Source organism: Heliconius melpomene, chromosome 3 (assembly GCF_056956725.1).
Source record: "Heliconius melpomene rosina isolate 202511_hmr_F chromosome 3, ASM5695672v1, whole genome shotgun sequence".
Lineage (NCBI taxonomy): Eukaryota > Metazoa > Arthropoda > Insecta > Lepidoptera > Nymphalidae > Heliconius > Heliconius melpomene.
In genome coordinates this window covers 8,032,928-8,055,289 of record NC_140391.1, presented here as the reverse complement: position 1 = coordinate 8,055,289, position 22,362 = coordinate 8,032,928, and the positions used below count along the sequence as shown (strand labels likewise).

The 22,362-nt window shown below is 37.6% G+C and overlaps 2 protein-coding genes and 1 long non-coding RNA gene across 3 annotated transcripts; 2 read left to right on the top strand and 1 right to left on the bottom strand.

The window, feature by feature from the left end:
- The first annotated feature begins 1,369 nt into the window (after positions 1–1,369).
- LOC146540034 (uncharacterized) lies at positions 1,370–1,944 on the top strand. Its single transcript, XM_085208005.1, has one exon. It carries the CDS (start codon positions 1,444–1,446, stop codon positions 1,942–1,944), a length of 501 nt encoding a protein of 166 aa, XP_085064131.1. The 5' UTR covers positions 1,370–1,443.
- A 1,095-nt stretch (positions 1,945–3,039) lies between these two features.
- Mpi (mannose phosphate isomerase) lies at positions 3,040–11,576 on the top strand. Its single transcript, XM_085207331.1, has 7 exons — positions 3,040–3,180; positions 3,275–3,595; positions 3,909–4,050; positions 4,184–4,342; positions 4,686–4,853; positions 5,419–5,621; positions 5,940–11,576. Exons 2-7 carry the CDS (start codon positions 3,278–3,280, stop codon positions 6,144–6,146), a joined length of 1,197 nt encoding a protein of 398 aa, XP_085063457.1. The 5' UTR covers positions 3,040–3,180; positions 3,275–3,277; the 3' UTR covers positions 6,147–11,576.
- A 3,373-nt stretch (positions 11,577–14,949) lies between these two features.
- LOC146540032 (uncharacterized) lies at positions 14,950–19,784 on the bottom strand. The gene is made up of 3 exons (XR_014879469.1): positions 19,672–19,784; positions 17,772–18,033; positions 14,950–17,255 (listed from the first exon to the last, which is right to left on the bottom strand). It is a non-coding gene; the product is annotated as an uncharacterized LOC146540032 (long non-coding RNA).
- Between the last annotated feature and the right edge of the window lie 2,578 nt (positions 19,785–22,362).

Genomic DNA, 22,362 nt, shown 5'->3' with positions numbered 1-22,362 from the left:
AAAAAAGCGCGGGGTGCGCGATACCAATACATCACTTAAAAAGCACGCAGTTTTTTTTATTATTATAGATTTTTTTTGTGTGATTTTTCATAACAACGTGTAATTTGTTAAACTATCATTTTTTTTATTATTATTGAATTTTAATGATACTTAATTAATAGTCAATTGATCCAACACTTAAAGTTGCTGTTACAAAGATATAGGTAGGTAGGTATACCGAGCTATTAAAAGCGTGTTAAAAGTATTTAATGCGACTGAGTGAGATAATTAAATTACAATTGAATACATAGACAACTCATCCTATTCCTCAATGTCGTCTGTGATTATGACAAAATGTCAAATTTTAACAAGAAACCGTTGCTACAATATCATCATAACAATATCCAAAAATGAATGTTAATGCTATATTTGTTTTGTTCTGTTTTTCCTTCAATTCAGCATTGGCAAATCAAAGAGGTGCTTCTTTTAAATATTATAAAAACTTACCGTTTTAGTAGTTTACATCTAAAGAAATATTTACGTGAAAAAATAACATAAATAGTAAAAGTAGAATGTAAGACAAATGTTCTGGTATTTGAAAGAAATGAAGAAAGGACGGAATGTAAGATCAATGTAAGTGGTAAGATATTAGAACAAATGAATGAAGTGGTATATTTGGGAAGTATATTCAATAGAGATGGAAGATACGAGATGACAGGGAGAAGAAAAGTATTGGTGCCGGTATCAGGGTTAATAGTACTTTAGATACATTAATGAAATGGCGAAACGTCAGCACAGCTGCACGTTTTGTCGTACAAAATGCACTATTCGACGCTGATTTACGGCAGTGAAACACGGGCATTACAGAAGAGGAATGAAAGAAAGATAAATGCTGTGGAGATGCGATCTTTTCGTAGGATATGCAGAGTTAGCTTTACTGATCGAATGCGCAATGATGAACACCGAATGGCAGGCAGGTAGGTACTAGCGAGGACGTCACGGTGAGAATAAAGAAGAACTGGCGGATGGTCACGTAAAAAGCTCGAATCTCGCCACATGCTCGTATAAGCATGACTCATTGTCACGTTTCGCTTAACCGAGAATGCATTTGAATTGCAAGCGAGAACGCGAATTAACGAGTGTAATACTTATATGTTAATTTATCGAAAAAGAAATATTTTATACAATTAATTCCTTTGTATTATGCAAAATAATTATAATCCCGTGATAATAAATCATTTGAATAAAAAAAGTATGCAATTTTTCATCGAGTTTTCATCATCATCTAAAATTATCGTCCGTAAACCGACCACAGTCAACTAGTTATTTTTTCCCCTCATTTTTGTATTCGTATTTAACCAAGGCAATTGTTGTAATTTGTACCTATAAAAGTATATTTTTTGTAACATTATATTACTTGTTTAAGATAGTGCAATTGAGAAACTGGCTCAAAGAACAAAAAAGATGACGTGCACTCTTAAAGATACATTACGAAAAATCAAAGATACGTCACACGATTTTGGAAAAAGTGTTTATGACAACTTAAACATTGGCTTGAAGAAAATTGCAAGTATACATTCATTTACCGATGAAGATATCCGTCAATATGAAAGATTGGTTTTTATGAAAAAATATCCCTTTTTGGATATACAGAAATTGGAAATGAAATATAGTCCTACACCATCTGAGGATGCGAGGCACAGCACTAACCTTTATTTAATTCGAAATGTTCAACGTGAACCCAGTATTTGTGAACCGTCGGACTTGCTGAACGTCGAGATAACTAACAGAGGCTTAACTGGATTCGCTATACCATTACATGTACCAAAACAAGTTATAGTTGAAAATAAATCAGATATAAATTTAAAGAATAGTAATAGTCATGAATTTCCAACACTAAAAACAGAAAATATTTTACAAAGTTTAAAAGAAGATGTTAAAACCTATATTGAAAATCACAATTAAATCACGTTTGATTAAAATCTATTTTTAATTCATTGTTAATTTTTTTTAAGTTCATTGATATACTTAATTGTGAAAATTAAAGATTTAATTTTAGTCTAGTTAAAAACACCCTCTATAGTGTATTTTGGAAAATGATTAGGTAATGGAAAATATTAAATGTATGTTCTAAATAAACTAGGAGTTAATAGATTTGTAAGTTAATTCGGTGTTTTATTTTTTTTAATATTTATCTAATTAATTAATAAATACTCAACTGACGTTATGCAGGGGCACAAAGTGTGAATATAAACGTGACTGGTTGTGGGTTTGATATCCATTGGAGGAACTGAAATATTTACTGAAATTCATATTTTCATTTCTTCGCCCTGGTTTCGACGCAAAGTAAGATAAGTGCAAGTAAGTTAAGTGTAAGTAAGGTTCCGTATTTATTTATTCCGTAGTTCCGTTCCGTACTTTTACCTCAAACAGGTGGGGTGTTGTGTATGTTAATAATATAAATTGGTGTTAATAATATTAGTATAAAAAAATATTTAATATATGTAAGATAAATTTATTTTTATAGAAAAGTACTACTTATTGAAAAGAGAGATGAAAGGCTGAAAGTGATAGAAGAGGTTGTTTTCTATTATTATTACATAATATAGCATAATATATTTTTATATTGAGAAATATTACTCATGTATTTTTTTCTAAATTCTATATTTGCTCAACAATATGCTCCATAAAAAATTTTAAGCAAGTTTTTTTCACAAAACGTTATATTTTCTTAAAAACGTTCATTGTAAATTAAAGAATAAGAAGAAATATGTATATAGAACCATTATGTTCGTACTGTTGTGGATTTATTATTTCTATACCACTTTCGACACTAAAAGATATTTTCTATACGTCATAAAATACATAATAATCTAAAGTTAAAGGTTTTCCCTTATTTAATCTATGTATAATCCATATTAGTATATAAACTTCTATTCTTTTATGTGTCTTCCTACATACTGTATTAATGTTAAAAATGAGTTGGAACTTGGACATCACTAGCCTTATTTGACGGACAATTGACATTTGACATTTTCGCTCGACAATTGACATGCTTCAATACATTGTTAATGTGTTATTTTGTTGCTGTTAATGGATAGGGATTAGTTCACTTTATTTATTTATTATTGTATTTTTAATAATTTAAGTAATATTACGTATACTATTTATTTTATATTGCCCGAAATTTAGATAAAACTGGTGAGAAATTTTATTCCAAAGTTATTTCTTTAATAAATAACCTTTGTGGCTAAAATATGTATTTATATGCGTTAATACATTGTTTTTTATTCAGATTATGGAGTTGCAGTGTAAATATCAAAACTATGATTGGGGCAAGCTAGGGTTAGCTAGTACAGTCGCGAATTTATTAACAAGTGCCAATCCTGATATAAAAATTGATGGTGAGAAACCTTATGCTGAGTTGTGGATGGGAACTCATCCGAATGGTCCGTCTCTCATTATTGAAAGGGGCATCTTGTTATCAGAATATTTAAAAGATAATCATGATGCCATAGGTCCAGATGTTAAAAGAAAATTTGGTATTACTGTTCCATTTCTGCTTAAGGTGCTCTCTATACGAAAAGCTTTATCCATTCAAGCTCATCCAACTAAGGTATGTATGATGTATAAAAATAATTTATGATATTCTCCTTGTGTCAATCATTTAATGTTTCATAAGATATTCTTATTTATAAATAAGTATATAACAATATGGCCATAATCTGATAAGACTAATTCTATCAATAATAGGACTATTATGAATCATAACAAATCTTTTAACTAATTAAATGTAAATTCATGTTTTAAATAATTAAAAATTTAATTTGTATATGAGGGAGAGTTGTTATTACACACATCTCTACAGTTTGCTAAATTTTTTACTAAGTACTTTCTTCTCTTTCCACAAAAACTAAATTTTATTTCAGGACCATGCAGAACAACTTCATAAGAGCTTTCCGAACATGTACAAAGATCCAAATCACAAACCAGAACTAGCTATTGCTTTGACGCCATTTGAAGCTTTATGTGGATTCAGACCAATACCACAAATTCAGGAATATCTTAAAAGTATGTTGTTGGTAAAGCACATTATTAAGTTTTGAAACTCTCTGCTACAGCTATTGCATAAGCATTATTTCATTTCAATATAATAAAAAAATGCATTCATTTTTAAAATGTCAAATATGAAAAAAAATTGCAGAAATACCAGAAATTACACAAGTCTTGCCACAAGAAGCTTTAAATGTGTTTCTAGAAGATGGAAGTAATCTTAAGGGAGTGATTCACTCACTTATGACATGTGATAAGGAAAAGATAGCATTGAGTTTACAAAGCTATTTATCGAGATTAGAGAAGGAAGGTAAATAAAAAGATATCTTTTTAAATAGAGATTTATAATGTTTAAAAAATTTGTATTATTTTTTGTATTATTGATTTGCTCAAGTTCTAACAACATAAATAAGTTGTAACAAATATATAAAAATATTGATATAGCTTGATAATATACATATACATATGGCTTGAAAGTCTAAGTGCTTGGATGGCCTCCAAAAGGTGTGTTTAAAACCTACTGTGCCATTACTATTACTATTACATTGTAAAATATTTTCCTAAAATATTTTTCTACTCTATGTATGGAATAACATTTGAAAACTGTAAAAAATGTTTTTTATTAAAGATTAATTATTATTTTATTTTTTTAGATGTCAACACCCAAGCATCACTTTTATTCCCTTTAATACAGAGGCTACAGAGTGACTTCACAGGAGATGTGGGATGTTGGATACCTTACTTTATGAATTATATAATTTTACAACCCGGACAGGCTATATTCTTGAAGCCGAACTTGCCTCATGCATATTTGAGTGGAGGTAGAGATTTCTTTTTAACACATTTTTATTAACTAATTAATCATCCCCCAAGCAATCTGGTTATAGTTGAATACTGATCTTAGAGTTACTTAGACAAAAAACTTATTTAGTTCTGTGTATATATACAGAACTAAATAAGTTTTTTTCCTAAGCTACATGTTTGCCATATGACATGGGTGGGCAGAAAGTTCTACTCTAGTGATCTAGTAATTAGTGTCTTACTGCAATCTGCTTTCACAGTCAGCCGCTATGTCACTGCGCCACAATGGTTTCAACTTTATCTAGCTTCACCTTCGTCTTTGTAAGACAATCTTGCAGCGCTATATGAGACTATTTCTATGAGTAAAGTTTTCATCAACCAACAACAATTAAAAACAACAAAAATCATCAACCTGGTGTATGAACCAGGATAATAAATATAATATAAAAAACTAGAAGAAAATAGCATTTATTCTCTAATAAAAATTATTTTTATTTCATCAGTTCCTTTTTTAAATTAATTCTTTTTCTTGCAAGCTTTATTTTTTAAATATATAAAATCAATAATTTATCGATAATATTCCAGATTGTGTAGAATGCATGGCATGCTCGGACAATGTGGTGCGTGCTGGTTTAACACCAAAACATATAGATGTGCCGACACTAATTGACATGTTGGACTACACAAGCTATACAAAACAGGAGCTGTTGTTTGTGCCGCAGTTGGAAGATGAGAACAGCTGCATATGGAGTCCACCAGTGCCGGATTTTGCTGTTGTTAAAATTAGGGTTAGATTCTTTTTTGATTTACGTTGTATCCCTCACATAGTGATACCTACCGGCAGAAGAAACCTAGGATACTAAGTATAGTATCACTAGTAAGTGATACCAATTAAGACACTTCAATTTTCCACTTTTCTTGATCTATTGCGCATTGAGTGTCGGAACTCAGCGCCGCGTCTTGTTACCAGAGCGAGGAAATAACAACATTAAATAATTCATTCCCGTGAGTGGGAATCGAACTCACAGCCATTGCGTTTATTTCATTATTGCTATTCTAATAATAAATACATTTAATTAAATAATGATAAAAGCCCCCTTTATTAGGTGGAAAGTGGAGATTCCTACAACACAATAGTACGAGCAAGTCCCAGTATCATAATAATAATATCCGGCGAGGGCGAAGCGAGCGACACGGAGCCAGTCAAGGCGAAACCCGGCGTAGTATTGTTCCTGAAGGCGAGTCGACAGCTCACACTGACGCCATCTGTCGGCTCACATATTGAAGCTTATCAGGCTATTTGCAATGTTTAATTATTTTTATTTGGTTTTCATTTCGAATCTTTATCTAATGATAGTTTTTTATTTTACTTATTAAGCATAACGTAAGAACATTTATTGTTTTTTTAAACGTTGTTCCTCGTTTTTCCTGCTGATTTCTTCTTACTCTCTCTACCCTGTTGGGAGGGAGTGGGGTGACGGTAACAAGTCTGGGCCCTTTGACCGTTGGTATCTGTCGATGCCCATTAATATGGGCACGGCTTTAGGATTGGAGCGAACTCCGGGGGGTTATTCAATGTTAGAGGAAAAGGAAAGGTATTGGAGGGATGAGCGTGTGCCGAAGGGGCGGTCAACCCAGCCAGGGGAGACCCTTGGTTGCCCCAAGGGAGGCCCGGCTAGGCGACCAGCGACCACTGTCAGCGCTCAGGAGTCGGAAATGGAGATTAGGTCTCGGGGAGTGTTGCGGGCATCTGGAGGGCGTGTGTGTAGTGGTGCTATGTTGATGAGGTGTGTGTGGCTGGAGGTGTCGGCTCGGCGGTACGCGTTGGTTGCGAGTCGGCGCACATGTTCCTCCAGGCTCTCGATGCGGAGGTCTCTATGCAGAGTTGCATTCCTCACGCAGAATGGAGCCTGGGTAACGCGGCGAAGTGCGGTGTTTTGCACGACTTGTAACTTCTTACGGAGTCCGGTGCAGGCCAGCGCGTACCACGCCGACGCGGCGTACGTTAGGTGAGGCCTAACGTAGGTTTTGTACATCTGCGTTTTGACGCGCAGCGGGAGACGGGATCGGAGAAGCGGCCCGATGATGTGGAGGGCCGCCTTTGCTGCGTTCGAAGCTTTGGTGACTTGAGGTCTCATCGTTAATCTGGAGTCAAGTTTGACTCCCAGATACGTGACCTCTCGCCCTTCTCAGCCACGGAATTCGTTGTCCTGTGATCACTATTGGCGGCGGTTTGCGGGTTCCGCGTCTTAGTGGTTCAGTGTGAGCCTCCATTCGGCCAACCATGGTGGCAGGAGGTCGAAAGCTCGCTGCAACTTCCCTGCGGCGTGTGTGGCGGTGAGTGATGTGGTTACTAGCGCTATGTCATCTGCATATAGCGCTAGTGTGGCCTCGGTGGGGCTGGGATGTCGTCCGTGTAGATGGAGTATAGCAGAGGCGACCAGATGCTCCCCTGCAGTACTCCGGCGGTGATAGGGTGGTTGCTGGAAATCGCACTCTCCACCCTAACGCGGAAGCTTCGGTTGGTGAGGAAGGCCGCGACTAAACGGCAGGTGTGCAGCGGTGTGTCGAGCCGGAGGAGCTTGGCCACTAGCCCGGGGTGCCAAACCCGGTCGAATGCCCGAGCGACGTCCAAGAAGGCTGCTGTTGCACTCTCCTTTTTATTTGTTGCAGTGGTGATGTGGTGAATCGTTCTCGCAAGCTGCAGTGAAGTGGAATGGCCGCTTCTGAATCCAAACTGCTCTACGCGGGGCGTGAAGTTAGCCTGGATCAGCGGCATTGCGAGCTTCTCGAAAAGTTTCGAGTGGAGTGTTATCGGCCGGTACCCCTCAGGACTTCGTGTGCTCTTCCCAGGTTTAGCGAGCATTATAACTAGGCCCTCCTTCCACGACTGAGGGAAGTAACCCAGTCGCAGAATGGAATTGAAGAGCCTAGTTATAGCTGCTATGGTGCGGACAGGTGCATGGCGCAGAGCTCCGTTGGTGATACCATCGCCGCCCGGCGCTTTCCTGGTGTTGAGGTGTACAGCGGCCTTCGCTGCAGTCGGCGAGAAGAAGTGTGGTGTTGAAGTGGTTCATGTAATGTCAGGCTGCAGGCGTCTCTCTACCTCCTCTTCGAGGCGCTTGTGATGTTCGGGCTTCATGCTGGGATTAGGCGCGAATTGTGTAGCCAGATAGGTGGCCATAATTTCCGCTCTCTCCGCCGCTGCATAGCGGAGAGTAGCGGGTCTCACTGGTGCAGGCCTTTTGGTTATTTGCCTGCACAGTTTATGGAGGGAAGTCTGGTCCTCGCTGGCGGCCATAATTCGCGCCTCCCAGGTCTCGGCCGAGGTGTTGTCGAGGGCCGCGCGGATGGCTTCGATTAGGTGATTGAGGCGAGTCTTCTTTGCTGGCTCGCGAGTCCTTTGCCATTCCTTCCGAATTTTTCGCTTCTCCTCCAGCATTTTGGTGATGTGGTGTGGAGTGCGAGCAAGTCGGTGGGAATGTGGGGTGTCAGCAGCTTCTTCCATGGCCTTGGTAATGGCTTCGGCCAATTTAGCCTCCAGGCGGTCGATGCTGGCTGGTGTGTCGAGCGCCTCTGTTCTGAGCGGCGTATTTGCTTGTAGTATGGCCGTGTATTTAGGCCAACAGATGTTACGTCGAGTTGGAGGGCGCCGCGCTAGCGCTAGAGTGCCCGCAATAGTGGCTAAGACCGGTAGATGGTCCGAGCCGTGCGAGTCTTGCAGCGTCTCCAGCGTTAGAGCGTCCACGTCCTTGTGTACAGCAAAGTCGATCGTAGAGGCTTGAGTGTGTGTTCGCCCCCAGTAGTGAGTCGGTTCGTCCGGTGCAGATATGTCGTATCCGTGTTGATTGGCGTCTGAGTAAAGTTGTCGACCGGCGGTGCAGGCAATGCGACCGTGCCAAGCAGGCTGCGATGAATATTGTCTTGTTGTTGTGCGTCTAGGCGTAAGATGTGATAGCCCGGCAGATTGACGCTGTCCGTTGAGCGGAGGCGGGTTTCGCTGATGAGGGCCAGGTCAATGTTCTGGTCCCTCAGTGTCGTACGCAGGAGTTGGATCTTGTTCTTGATTCCCGCGGCGTTCCAGAAAATAAGTCCTAGCTTATCCATTGATGAGTTTCATCATGCCCTCTAAGACCGTCTTGACCGGGTCTCGACCTTCCCTCAGGGCGATTAGTACCTCCTGGAGGGTGTCGATAGCTCGGCTTAAGACGATGCTGTCACGTCCGGTGTTCAGAGTTGTAGCCACGCCGGTGGTGTTGGCGTGGCTAGTCGCGGCTGGTCCTGAGGCCGCCGAAGGTGTCGGTTTCTCAGCGGAGGGAAGAGGGTCATCTCTGCGAGATCTTTTCCCTTTCCCCCGCTTCTTGTGTCTAACGCCTCTCTCTATCGGCGGGTTGGCGGGCGCCATGAGAGAGGCAGCGGTGGCTTCGGCGGCTACTGTGTTCATCGTAACCTGGGCAGGCCTAGTTGGCCTCGTGTTAGCGGTAGTCAGGGCGACGGTGCCGGCCCTCTTGTTTTCCCCTCTTTCCTGAATTGCGGGCATGCGGTGTGGTTGGCGGGGTGTGGCCCGCCGCAGTTTGCGCATGTCGCGGGTTCCTCTTTGGGCGAGGACAGTCCCGCGTGAAGTGCTCCTCCCCGCACCTCACGCAGGCCTTACGCCGATGGCACCCGTGACTGGAGTGCCGGAACGCTTGGCATCTGTGGCATTGGGCTGGGCCTTTCTTCTCACGCCAGGCCTCTATGGTTATGCCCGACATGTATAGAAGTTCCTTGACCTCGTAGATGGCGGGCAGCAGGTTGGGCGAGTTGGTTAGAATGGCGTAGAAAATGCAGCCAGGCCGCCCCATCCTGGCCCTGATAGGCCTCACGAATTCGGCCTGGAAACCCTTCTCTGCTAGGGCCTCGATGATTTCTTCGGGAGTGGTAGATGCCGGGAGCCCTCTGATTGCGACCTTCTTGCTTAGGTCAGAAGGGAGGGCGTAGGAGAACCATGACCAGATGTTCCTCCTTTTCCAGTTCGTGTAGGTATCTCTGCACCACCCGGTAGTCGTCTGTGGAGCCTGGGGTGAATTTGATGCCCTTTCCGAGAGGGTGTGCATTAGGCGCATGGCCTAGTAAGTCCTTCAGTTTCTTTAAGTGCATGGTCCAGTTTGGCAGGTCCTCCACGATAAGCGGTGGAAGCCTTGGTTTGGCTGGAGGAGGAGTCGGTGTGGCGGTCGTGGTTGGTGCAGGCGTGGCAGGCGTGGTGATGCTGGCTCCCGCAGCTAGTGCATCGGCAAATGTAGGTCCGTCTGTGCTTGCGCCCGGTTGAGTGTCCGGGGGTCGCGAGGATTGCAGACCCTCTTAGGTATGTGTGTCTTCTCCGATTGATCTCTCATCTCGGTGTCCTGTGTGGTGTTCATTTGTTGGCTCCTATCGCGCAGGAACGTGGCAATGTGCGCGAAGAGTGCCTGGGATAGGTTTCCTTGTATCTTGGCTATTGCAGCCAGGTCGGCATTTAATACCGACAATTCGTCGGTGTTGTGGGTTGTAGCGGAGCGCGGCTTTGGCGGCAGCTCTCTTGTGGCGGTCGTCTCTTGTGATCGTGAGGGAGAGCTAGCTCTTCCCTCGGCTGTGGTGGTGGTGGTGGTGACAGTGGGCGGATGCGCGGTGGTCCCGGCGCGGTCCTGCGTCCTCTGCATGTACTCGGTGGAGGCGAATCCTCCTGGCGGCGTTGTGTCTCTGCTGGCTGGTGTCGTCGGGCGTTGCAGCGATGCTCGAAGGCGAGAGCGCGAGCGATCTCGCTTCAAGCCGCTACGACCGGTCATGGTGAAGCGATGTCAAGTCAAAGTCCGCCTGTGGTAGCCATCGATAGAGGTGACGTCTATCGTAAGCTCGGTGTGAGCGACGACTGGCGTCGCGGTCTCGTCGCAGCGCCACAGGGCGCAGGTGATATCCACAAATACTTTAAGGTAAAATATTTGCAATATCTGAGTAGGTAGGAAGGCTCGTACCACTGGAGATAGCAGGTGCTTACTCAACGGCGGCTGGCAGTCCCCTCGTTTTTACAATGCAAGTTTACATGATAACAATGTTCGGAAAGGGCGTAGCGAGTGACAGGTCGAAGCGAAGCCTGGCGTAGTGTTCCTGAAGGCGAATCGTCCTATCGGCTAATATATTGAGGCTCTATAGGTTATTTGCATATGTTTAAATATATTATTGTGCTTTTTTTTTATGGAACTAATATGGAATATAAAAAAATAATGTTTTAAGGACTTGAGAAAACTTAAGTCGTGATAATCTTTAGAAGCGAATGTCATAACAAAGCTTGTATTGTTAATGAAAGCTTGTCGGCAGCTCACATCACCATTTTTTCACATATTGAAGCTTAACTCAATGATAACGGTTACCTTTTTAATTTTCTGAGTTCTAATATTGAAGTTTCACAAATACTAATCAAATCGCGTGTAATACATTGAAAATTTTGTTATATTTTTTTGTTTATTTGAATTTCTTTTCTGTGCCTTATAGGAACATTGAAATAGAAAATTCATATCTTGCGCATTTTGCATCTTTTTTCTTTTTTTATAATTATATTATGAAAGTAATCATTTACAATTAACGACATATTTTGTCGTATTACTTAATATGAACCCTATAGGTATTATGTTATAGTATTTTTAAATTTTATAATAGTGTAAGGAAAATTATAAATGGAAAATGTTCCTAATATATTTTACAATAAAAAAAAATATAATACAATAAAACGCTTGGATTTTTATTTGTCTGTGGGCATTATATTTACTTATATATTATAACTTTTAAAGTACTTTTAGAAAACGTAGAACGTTTTTTAGAAGTAAAGCTTTCGAAAAAAATATTATAAAGAATGACTATTTCAAAAGACTACAATTTGCAAACCTAATTATTTTATATTTTAAAATGTTAAAATCGCTAGCACGGGAAATGAGCTAAAACGTAAACTGAGTTTTTTAGGGAATTTATATTTTAATAAATATACCTATTATTTTTTGTCAATATAAACTGATGACTATCAAAAAAAAATCAAAAAGTAAATCATGTTCTTAGTTTGTCCTCCTATTATAAAATTCTTCGAGTATTATATATAGAACGCAGCTACTTACTTCTAATAAAAACAACGCAAGAATATTTCTTGATAAAATAAAAGGTCGTTCTTTTACTATTACGAAATTATGAAATCAACATTATTTCGATTAGATGCAACATCGATTATTTAATATTCCATTTTAAATCTGTGGCTAAAGGTAATACCGTGATAATTTGCAAATTTTACTTTATCACGTTCCGCCATTTTACGCCTGACCGTTTGGTTAATTTGCAGATCGAAACTAAAGTAGGCTAGTATTTTAAACATGGTACCAATACTTATTAACGTAATACCTTGAAATTACTGTTGGATACTTCTAAGCTGATTATGTATACATATAGGTATGTAGATTATTATTTAAGTGAGTAATATTTAAATAATATTGTTCCTTCTTGAGTTCCCTCTGCCAACCCTGTTATATGTACGAAGAAATAATAGCAATATGCGTTTTAAATAATGAGGTCTATGTAAATATAGAAATAAATATTTAAAATGCATTTTATTACATATAGGTAAAATACATTCATATGTATATTAATAAAATACGACGTAATTAATATCACTATGAGTGCTATTGTTGCTACAATATCCTATTATGTTCTCACAGTATCTCACATTCGAACAATTATCTGTATTATGCGGCTAGTACGTACCTAGAGATACATTCTAAATTATTTCGCACTTATTTGCTCTATCACATGACGTGAAATTATGTTTCTCAATAGTCAAGCCAATAGTGGGCCGTTGGCGCAGCGGCGGACGAACGTGACTGTAGCGCGACGGTAATGGTTTCGATCCCCATTCATTTTCATTCCTTCCGTCTGGCATCAAGGCAAAAGCCCGGCGTTAAGTTCCACCACTCAACAGGCAATGCTCCGAAATATTCAACTAAACTTCTTAGCATTAGGTTCCTCCTGCCTACTTTGCTGTGTGCGGGATACGAAGTGAAGCTAATTCAACATGTAAGTATTATACCTAGTAGCTAAATATTGATGCATTTTTTTTAGTTTCTTTATACTTCAGGTTAGTTGTGACGCAGGAGCACAAGTGTGACTGTAAACAAGCTGGTTGTTGGTTCGATCCCCACTCGAGGAAATGAAGCTCTGGTGTCGAGGCGAAGGGCGGCGTTAAGTTCCGCTACTCAATACGCAATGCCTCAGAATTCAGCGAAAAGTGGGGAACGAAGTGTACAGGGTAGGCAGAGAAAACCTGGTGTGGCTGTGTGCGGGATAAAGCGTGAAGTTCTCTAGTTCTCTGTATTCTAAATAATAATAATAAGCCTTACTTAAGTTTGTAAGTGAAGTTCAAAAACAAATACCTAGCTACTATACATTAGCATTATTTCATCACAACTAGAACTATAGGCGTAATATATTATAGATCGAGCTTGCGATAGCGAAATGAAATCGAGAATAGAGCACGCCCGCGGCAATACTAACACGAAAGTAATAAAGAGTGATTTATCACTTACATATATCTAAATTACATATGTTTTAGTATTTATTTAACTCCTGTTCAGATATAATATTTTAAGTATTTAAATTTTTAGATATATTTAGTGTCAAAACAGCTTTGAAATCACACGAACTTCTCGAACTCGAACCCTCCTACATCTTCATCATCAAGTAGTTTGAAATTATTGATGACAAAATCTAATTGCTACTGGCTTGATGAGAGATAGTAGATTATCGAGTGTTTCGAGCAAAAGAAAATATTGATATAGACTAACGGCTTCTATAATTATTGTTATTGCTAGAGAAAAACAACGTACGTGTTACTTTATACAAAAGTATATATTGTCATATTTGCAAAAGTATATGTGTCGAGTTTGTAAGTTGCGTCCCTCAATACGCTATGCCTCCAAAATTCGGTAAAAAGCGGAGAGCTGAATGTTTGAACACCACACCCCACCAAACGCGAGATAAAGAGTGAAATGAGATTTATTTTATTAAGTTTATATTGTTTTTATGTATTTTTTAATTTCTACAGCTTCAATTTTATTATTCTGCACTCCTCACTTTAACTGCGACCTTCATACCTATTCGGAGTCCACACAATTTTCGCAAAAACGAGAAAATATTTTTGCTTTATACATACTTAATATATAGTTAATTTTAATAATAGACTAATTCTTAACTAGGTTCCCTCTGCCTACTCTGCTGTGTGCGGGATAGGAAGTGAAACTGATTCAACATGTAAGTATTATACCTACTACAAATATTAATGCATTTTTCTTAGTTTTATTTATATTTCAGGCCACTTGTAGCGCAGGGACACAAGTGTGACTGTTAACTTACTGGTTGTAGGTTTGATCCCCAGTCGAGGAAATAAAGTATTTATTTAAAATTTATATTTCCATTTCTTCGCTCTGGTGTCGAAGCAAAGCGCGGCGTTGAGTTCTGCCACTCAACACGCAATGCCTCCAGAATTCGGCAGAAAGTGGTAAACGGAGTGTCATAACACTGGGTTCCCTCTGCCTACCCTTCTGTGTGCGGGATACAGCGTGAAGCTGATTATTATTATTATTAATCCATCCATCAGCCTTTTAAGGTCCACTGCTGGACATAGGCCTCCCCTAATGCTCGCCACTCCGTCAGGTCCTGCGCCCTGTCTATTATTAATAATAGACATTTAAGTTATTTCCATATTTCGTAATACCTCATGAGAAGTATAGACTCGACCGCAGGCGTTGTAGTTTCATTGTATTGAGACAGACAGGAGATCAGTTGGTCACGACTTGAGAAACTCACGCACGATTATATTACAATTTGACACCTTGTAATGGTTTTATTATCCTTCTTTACGCGTACTAGGAGTTAGACTAAAACTAGTTTAAATATTTTAATATTGTCTTTTAAAATTAATTTTATCTTCAAATTAAGATGGTGAAATAAAACTCTTATGGCGATCTCATTATGTTCTAATTTAATTAGTTTATATTCTCATTCTTAATAACTACTTAGGTATATTTTCAAAAAAATTGTAACTAAAGAGATCGTCTTCGACGCAACAGCAGCCATAGTCTGCCTGTACAATGAGGACATTGAGTGCCGCTACTCAACACGTAAGTAATGCTTCGAAAATAAGCAGGAAATTGAGGAACAGAGTATTTTAGCACTAGGATCCTGCCTGCTATTAGTGCTATATCCCGGATACCTACAGCTGAAGCTAAAAACTGATAAAATTTGAGTTGGACTCGCCCATTCTGTATAACTTTTGAGGTACAGAGCCCTAAAAAATAGGAAAAAGCGTAGTTCAGTTTATAAGGTAAGTCAAATATTAATCCTATAATGCAAATTAAAAAAAATAATCAAAATAACGTGCTATTATGAAAGTTCTTCAACAATTTGAAGGACAAGGCAGTAGACATTACTAGGACAATATTTATAAATTCCATATATCTCAAGGTAGGTAAGGATCGGAACGTTAAATACATTTATTGTAGCGTTTATTATCAGAAAAATATCCTGTTAATGTTTTTTTTTATATTTGTAAAGTGTTATTCCACACTTAGGAAAGAAAAATACTTTTACAAAACATAAAAACAAATTAACGTAGCGGGATTTGAACCTACATCTCTTGGCTACAAAGATACAAGCAATAAATTGTACCAAGCATATAAGAATTTCGACGTAGCCCGAAGAGAAGGTTTGGCTTAGTTGGTCAGAGCGCTTGGACGGTTTCCAAGAGGCGCGGCTTCAAATCTCGCTACGTTAAAATTTTTCTATATTTTCTAAAAGTATCCTGTTAATGTTGTCACACAGATTAATATTAAATAACAATAAAATTTGTTAATTATTAATAATTAACATAACATACTAATGTAATACAAATAAACTATTTAATTTAAATATAAATAGAAAGTTATTTCAATATTCAACAACCAACAATACGTGCATAGATAAAAGTATAAGAGGAGCCATATAGCACTGAAATGATGGCGGCGGTCACATGACGGTAACGACCACGACTAAGCTATATTATTGTTATGCAACTAAGATTAAGGAGAAAACCATATACCGGATTTAGATATTTTTGTAGCAATTTCAATTTATTATTTCGTTCGTTAAAGTTTATAAAAAACATGTATTTTGGTCAGGTTCCTTCCCGTGGACTTACAATTATGAAGTGGCACAACGGGAGAACTTAAATGCAAAAAAAAATTAAATCCTGCTTACGCCCTTACGCCCTTGCTTCCGGTTGCTATACAATCTTAAAATTCGTACGGGACCCTCGGTGGGTGAGTCTGATTCACTTATTTACTAATTGATTTTTTGATTAGGATTAGGAGGCCGTCGTAGCGCAGCGGCACAAGGGTATAACACTCGAGGAAGTGAAATATTTATTTACGTTCATATTTTCATTTCTTCGCTCTGGTGTCGAGGCAAAGTGCGGCTTTGAGTCCTGCCCCTCTACACGCAATGCCTCCAAAATTCGGCAGAAAATGGGGAACGGAGCGTCTTAACACTAGGTTCCCCCTGCCTACCCTGCTATGTGCGGGATACAGCGTGAAGTTGATTTTTTTTTGATTAGGATTAGGTAAATTTATAATTAAATAAATTAGAAGGTATAACAAGGAAGCCACGAAACAGGGTTAGTTTACAAGTCATTAGAATCATAAATCTAAATACAAACAGATGGTCTATTGCGTTACGACCAGTGGCGGACTAAGGCTAAAACAGGTCCTAGGCAACATTATAGTTCCGGTCCCTTAACTCATGACACATACTTTGCGTTTGGTACTTCGGTTTTAAATAATAACGATATGTTCTATTTAATTATCGGAATCTAAGAAAAAAGGAAAAAATAATATACTTATATTTATGTTTTTCTGTTAAATAGTAATAAGAATTAAGTACAAAATAAAAAAAATAAAAACTGAATTTTCGGACTCTAAACGGGCCCTAGGCAGTTGCCTATGTTGCCTAGGCCTTAGTCCGCCCCTGGTTACGGCTATATGAAAGGTGAAATACAAACGTTTGTTGCCACATGTATAAGTAATAAGTAGTAATATGTAACATAAAAATATTTCAAAATATAATACTAAGCCAACATATAGTAATATTTCATCACGACTCTCAATAAATAAGCCCACTCGTTTGCCTTTGAATTATTTAACATGAGTAAGATATTATAGTTTATTATCGCTTTAATGATTTACCGACCTCTTTACGGTAGCATATGGCACTATGAGAAGCGCCCAAAATTTGGGGAAGTTATGTTGTCTTGTCTTTTAATGGGAATGGAGTGTCTTAACACTAGGTTCCCAGGTTCCCTCTGCCTATAGCCTCTGCTATGTTCGGGGTATAGCGTGAAGCTGAAAAAGAAGAAAAAATAACAATATACTACTTAAATCTAGTTTTGATATATTTTAACCTCAATTCGGGGTATTTATAAACAGATTTGATGAAGTTACTCCTATTAAACAATCCGCGTTGGATAAATAAAATAAATGTAGCAATTAAGCTTAATATCTTGCACTATAAAATATATTTTTTATTACATTAATTTCCTGTGGAATGATAATATTTCTTTATCTAAAACTGTCGTAGCTTCGGCGTACTGGCACATTTATGTTTATCTACATTGAACATTTATTTGACCTAAGTTATATAAAAATATATAAATATATTTGAAGTCCTATCAATACAAGAAAAAGGAATAAGTTATACGTACATAAGAAATGAGGTGCATATGAAAAAAAAAGAAGAAAATCATTAGTATCTTTTTTATCTATTGTGTATTTGTGGGGGGCAGGGAGACGCGTGGATACCTACAACGGGTATCGATCCTGTGTGCCTGTTGGGGAACAATAGTACCTCAGGGTACTTACAACGTTTGGGGGACGTCCGTTAGTCTCATTTAATAGCCCAGTAGCCAGTCCATCTAAATTCCATTCCTAGTTTAGATTTCCACATTTTCCACAGTTCCTACGCATTAACCGGCGACCATCTCTGGGCAATTACCTGTGGTTACCCAGAGATGGATCCCGGCTGATGTGTCACAGTAAAACATTTGTATATTCTCTTAGGGGCCTCTACGTGTTGGGTCTGTGTCCCCATGCAAGCCTTCGACAGGACCGGGTTCTTTAGAACCTGTGAATTATTAAAGAGAAACATAATAATAATTAAAAATAAGCGTGAATATTGAATGCTTTAATTAACCCTTTCAGTCGGTCAATCACCGTAATCGATATCGATCTCGATCAGTTGTGAAAATGAACCTGTTCATATGGATATACGGTAGGAAAATAGGACGGTTGGCAACCCTAGGTAATAAGACAAAGCGAAGCATTGTGATTTGCCACTCTACTCGTACATGCAATTCCTCCCTACCTGCAATAGGTAAGATAAGGAATAAATTTTAACCTAAAAACGGGTTCTTTATAAACAGGTTCCACATATGTCTGACGAGTGACAGTTTATCTAACGCGTGACGGCGTGATACGAGCGTTTTAAACTTAGCATGTCATAGATCATTGGTATCTAGAGCGGATCGAATATCTAAATTGATATGCAAAAATCCATGTTCAATGGCGTGAAATCGTTAGTTTTTATCTTGTTTATGTAAATATATAAAATTAAGTTAATTTGGGAGATGTGATCTTTATTAATCTTTTAAAGTATAGCACGAGCCATATCGTGATTTGTGATAGGTACACCTATTAGTAAATTTAAACATGATGTACTAGTAGGTGTTGAAATCAGGTAAATAAGAACACAATTGTTTTAATATTACTCAAAACAATCTACTTCCCCCTGTTCTCCATACTCTATCGAGTATATATAAAAAATGAACATAATGATATAATTTCCATTTCCGAAATACTAGAAATGAAAGATAGCTCATACATTTTTTTTTAATGGTAGATAGGCAAGCATTTGTCCGCTATCTCACCTGGTGGTAAGTGACGATGCGAACGATGGTGGAGCATGCTTACCTAGATAATGCCTATTCACTCTTGTCTTGAGAAGGACCAAGTTGTATCTTTCTTTTTTTTTCTCACTTTTTCTTTGTTTGTTGTATTTATGAATGAAATCAAAAGTTATACTTATAAGGTAAACCTGAATAAAACAGTTATCGTTTCTATAAAAGGGTTTCTCACCAGAACGTTGCTAAAGCAGTCTACCCAAAACGAGTGCCCGATCTTATCCTCCACCTCCACCAACAAGAGCAAATACTTATCAAATCAATGCATCGGCACGTACACGTACTATGACCATGGCCCAAAGATTTGGAAAACTATCATTGTTAAGAAACCATGTTAAGATTTTATCAGTGTTTTAGTGAAATAATGTAAACGTCGTGATTTATTATTATAAAATTATTTATTTTGTTATATTATAATAATATAATTTGGCAAAATAGATTATATTTAATCGATAAAAATAGTTAGAGAGCCATCGTGCATGTGAACCTGTTAAGCACCTACAGGTGAGACTAAGCGGCGCAGCTAACGCAAGACTACTTATTAAGTAATAATGTTTTCATTTACAACGCCAAGCCTACACACGAATACTTTAAATTTTACAAATATTTCACGTTTTAGATTTAAGCTTGATAAGTTTAAAGAATTCGCATAATATATTAAATTAATCTCTACAATCTATTATATAAAAATATCATTCATAAATGAAATAACTTGCTAGTAAGACAATAAACACAGTACAAAATTTAATGGAATCTAATTCAATTTAATTTAATCCAATTTAATCAAATTAAATTTAACTTACCTGGTAGGCGTGTCAACATATGGATTACGTGCCAAGCAATAATGTAGAAATTTGTAAGTAGCCAACATCATATGCGACTATAAAAATCTTGGAACGTATGACCTTTGAGAAACGGATATACCGTTCACTCAGCATCTTAATTCTTGCAATTAAACGTGCTTTGAATGTATTCACAATATGGGATAATAGCGATTATAAAAGCTTTTTTTATTGTAGATAAATTATATTTCTTTTAATTGACAGTATATTTAAGTGAAATAAAAGTATTCTTACCCTTGTCTTTCTTTATCTCTTGGTATTTTAAATGAACGGCGCCATGTACAAGAATCAGTGCTTAGTGAGCGAACAATGATAAAAAGATAGATACTATTAATTGTGTTACTTGAAAAAAAAAGCCTAGTAAAAGAAAAAAATAAGTCTGCAACGGTAAGCGCGACAGGTTGTGGGTTCAATTCCCAATCGAGGAAATGAAATATTTAATATTTTCGTTTCTTCGCTCTGGTATCGAGGCAAAGCGCAGCGTCTAATCCCGCCACTCAACGTGCAATGCCTTCAGCAATCGTCGGAAAGTGGAGAACGGAGAGTATTACCACTAGGCCCCCTCGGCCTACCTTGCTACTTGCGGGATATTGCGTGAAGATGAAAGAAATTAAACATATCGTAATAAATTATAAATCAATGATGTCTTGAAAAGATTTCGAAAACTAGAAGTAATAAAGTGAGCGATAATTGAAAAGTATTTATTCGACATAATATTCCGATTCTGATCGTGACCAGAGAAGATTTGTTAATTTCTATGTTCCAGTTACGTTATGCTAACGTTAAGTGGTCGATAATTATATAGAAGTACTATATTGCAATTTATAATTAAATAACATAAATTTTATCGATTTATTATGTTAAATTAAGTAACTTAATTTTTATAATTAAATAAGCAATCAATGAAAATTTATATTTTTTTTTCAGCTTTACGTAGTATACCGCATGTAGCAGGGTAGAAGAGGGAGACTAGTATAGTATAAGGACACTCCGCTCCCTACTTTCCGCTAAAATGTGGAGACATTACGTGTTGAATGGCGGAATTCAACGCCGCAATTTGCGTTGCTTTTGCCGCGACACCCGAGCCAAGAAATAAACATATTAAATATTTAATTTTCTCGAATGGGAATCGAACCCAACTGTTTTACACGCTTGTGCCCCTGTGTCACAACTGGTCTGTCTATATTATAAATACAAAAAATATTGAATATATATTTGTATTTACCTAATTACAAGAAAGTACAATAGATTATCTTCTCAATATAAAATGATATAACATTTAAAACTAGCAAATAGAATGGTTCTGCAAGGCATCCCTGCACCAGCAGAGCAGTCGGCCTTCGCAGTCACATGACTGAGAGCTTCTCGCTGATCCACTTTTCATTCTCCCACCAACACTGTTGCCCTTCATCAAGTGGTCTATCGCTTCGCAATATCTTCGCACATCTATCTTACCGTAACATGCTATTAAGAGAAGTATCACTAACATTCAAATTGTATTTCTCAATTTGTTTTCTATGCACACTTAAAAATACTTGAAAATATTCGTGGAAACGACTAAATTTAAACTTTTTTTTAAAGGCAGAAGATCTAAGTCTTCTATACCTAATGAGACCTGCTTTTTACAAAATTTTTTGGACTAGCAACATACGTGTTGCTCTTTATATAGCTGTGACAGCTATATGCTGCTTTTAATTTAAAGTTAAGGACGAGAATAATCTTGTTGTATTTACTTATTTCATTTATATAATAGATAACCATAAACCTATTGATTAATTTAATATTCGTCTATGTCTAAAATATAGTGCAAAATAACTTCAAACATTCTAGCGCAAAGACGATAAGGTCAGGAGTCATGTTTCAAGCAAGATTAATATCTATTAGCTGTCCTACCTACGTAATAATTTCATTTACGCAAACCTTTCGATGAAATAATTTTAGTTATGCATCAATTTCTTGCATGTTATTAGTTATATTATAATTTTGTCAGCTTCACGCTGTATCACGCACACAGCAAGGTAGGCAGAGGGAACCTAGTGTATATATATATATACTCCGTTCCCCACTTTTATAATTATAATTTTGTAAACTGAATATAACGTAACAGAATAATATCAATATAGATATGTATAAAATAGACGAGACGATGGTAAGGTTTGTTTTTGACAAAGTCTGAAGTTATTTCGTCTTCCTTAATATTTTCTATACATTGTAAAATAATCGTTTAATAAGCTTTCACTTTCGGTGGACAATTTCTAATTTCGTAGACAGGAGTAATGTCGATGAAGTGAAGGAGGTCCTGGCTGTTTCAGTCCGGGCGTTGTGTAATTATCAGTTTTTTACTAAAAATGTAGTTTCTACATCAATATTTTAGGGTTGCTGTCCCTGATAGCTTTGCAAGGAAACTACGCCCACATTGAATGATATTTTCTTTTCGTTAAGACAATATCATTCAACTAGAAAGATATAGAAATCGTTTGAAAAACAATATTTTGTTCTGTGAACACCTGTCACCCGTTATGACTTTTAAATTTTTGTTTTAATATTAGAGTGTAGGTACTTTATGTATGTACAACTTCTACAAACCGAGTGTTCCATATTTGAAATACATCACCTTAAACGGCCCTAGTTTAGAGACCCTGTTTTTTTTTT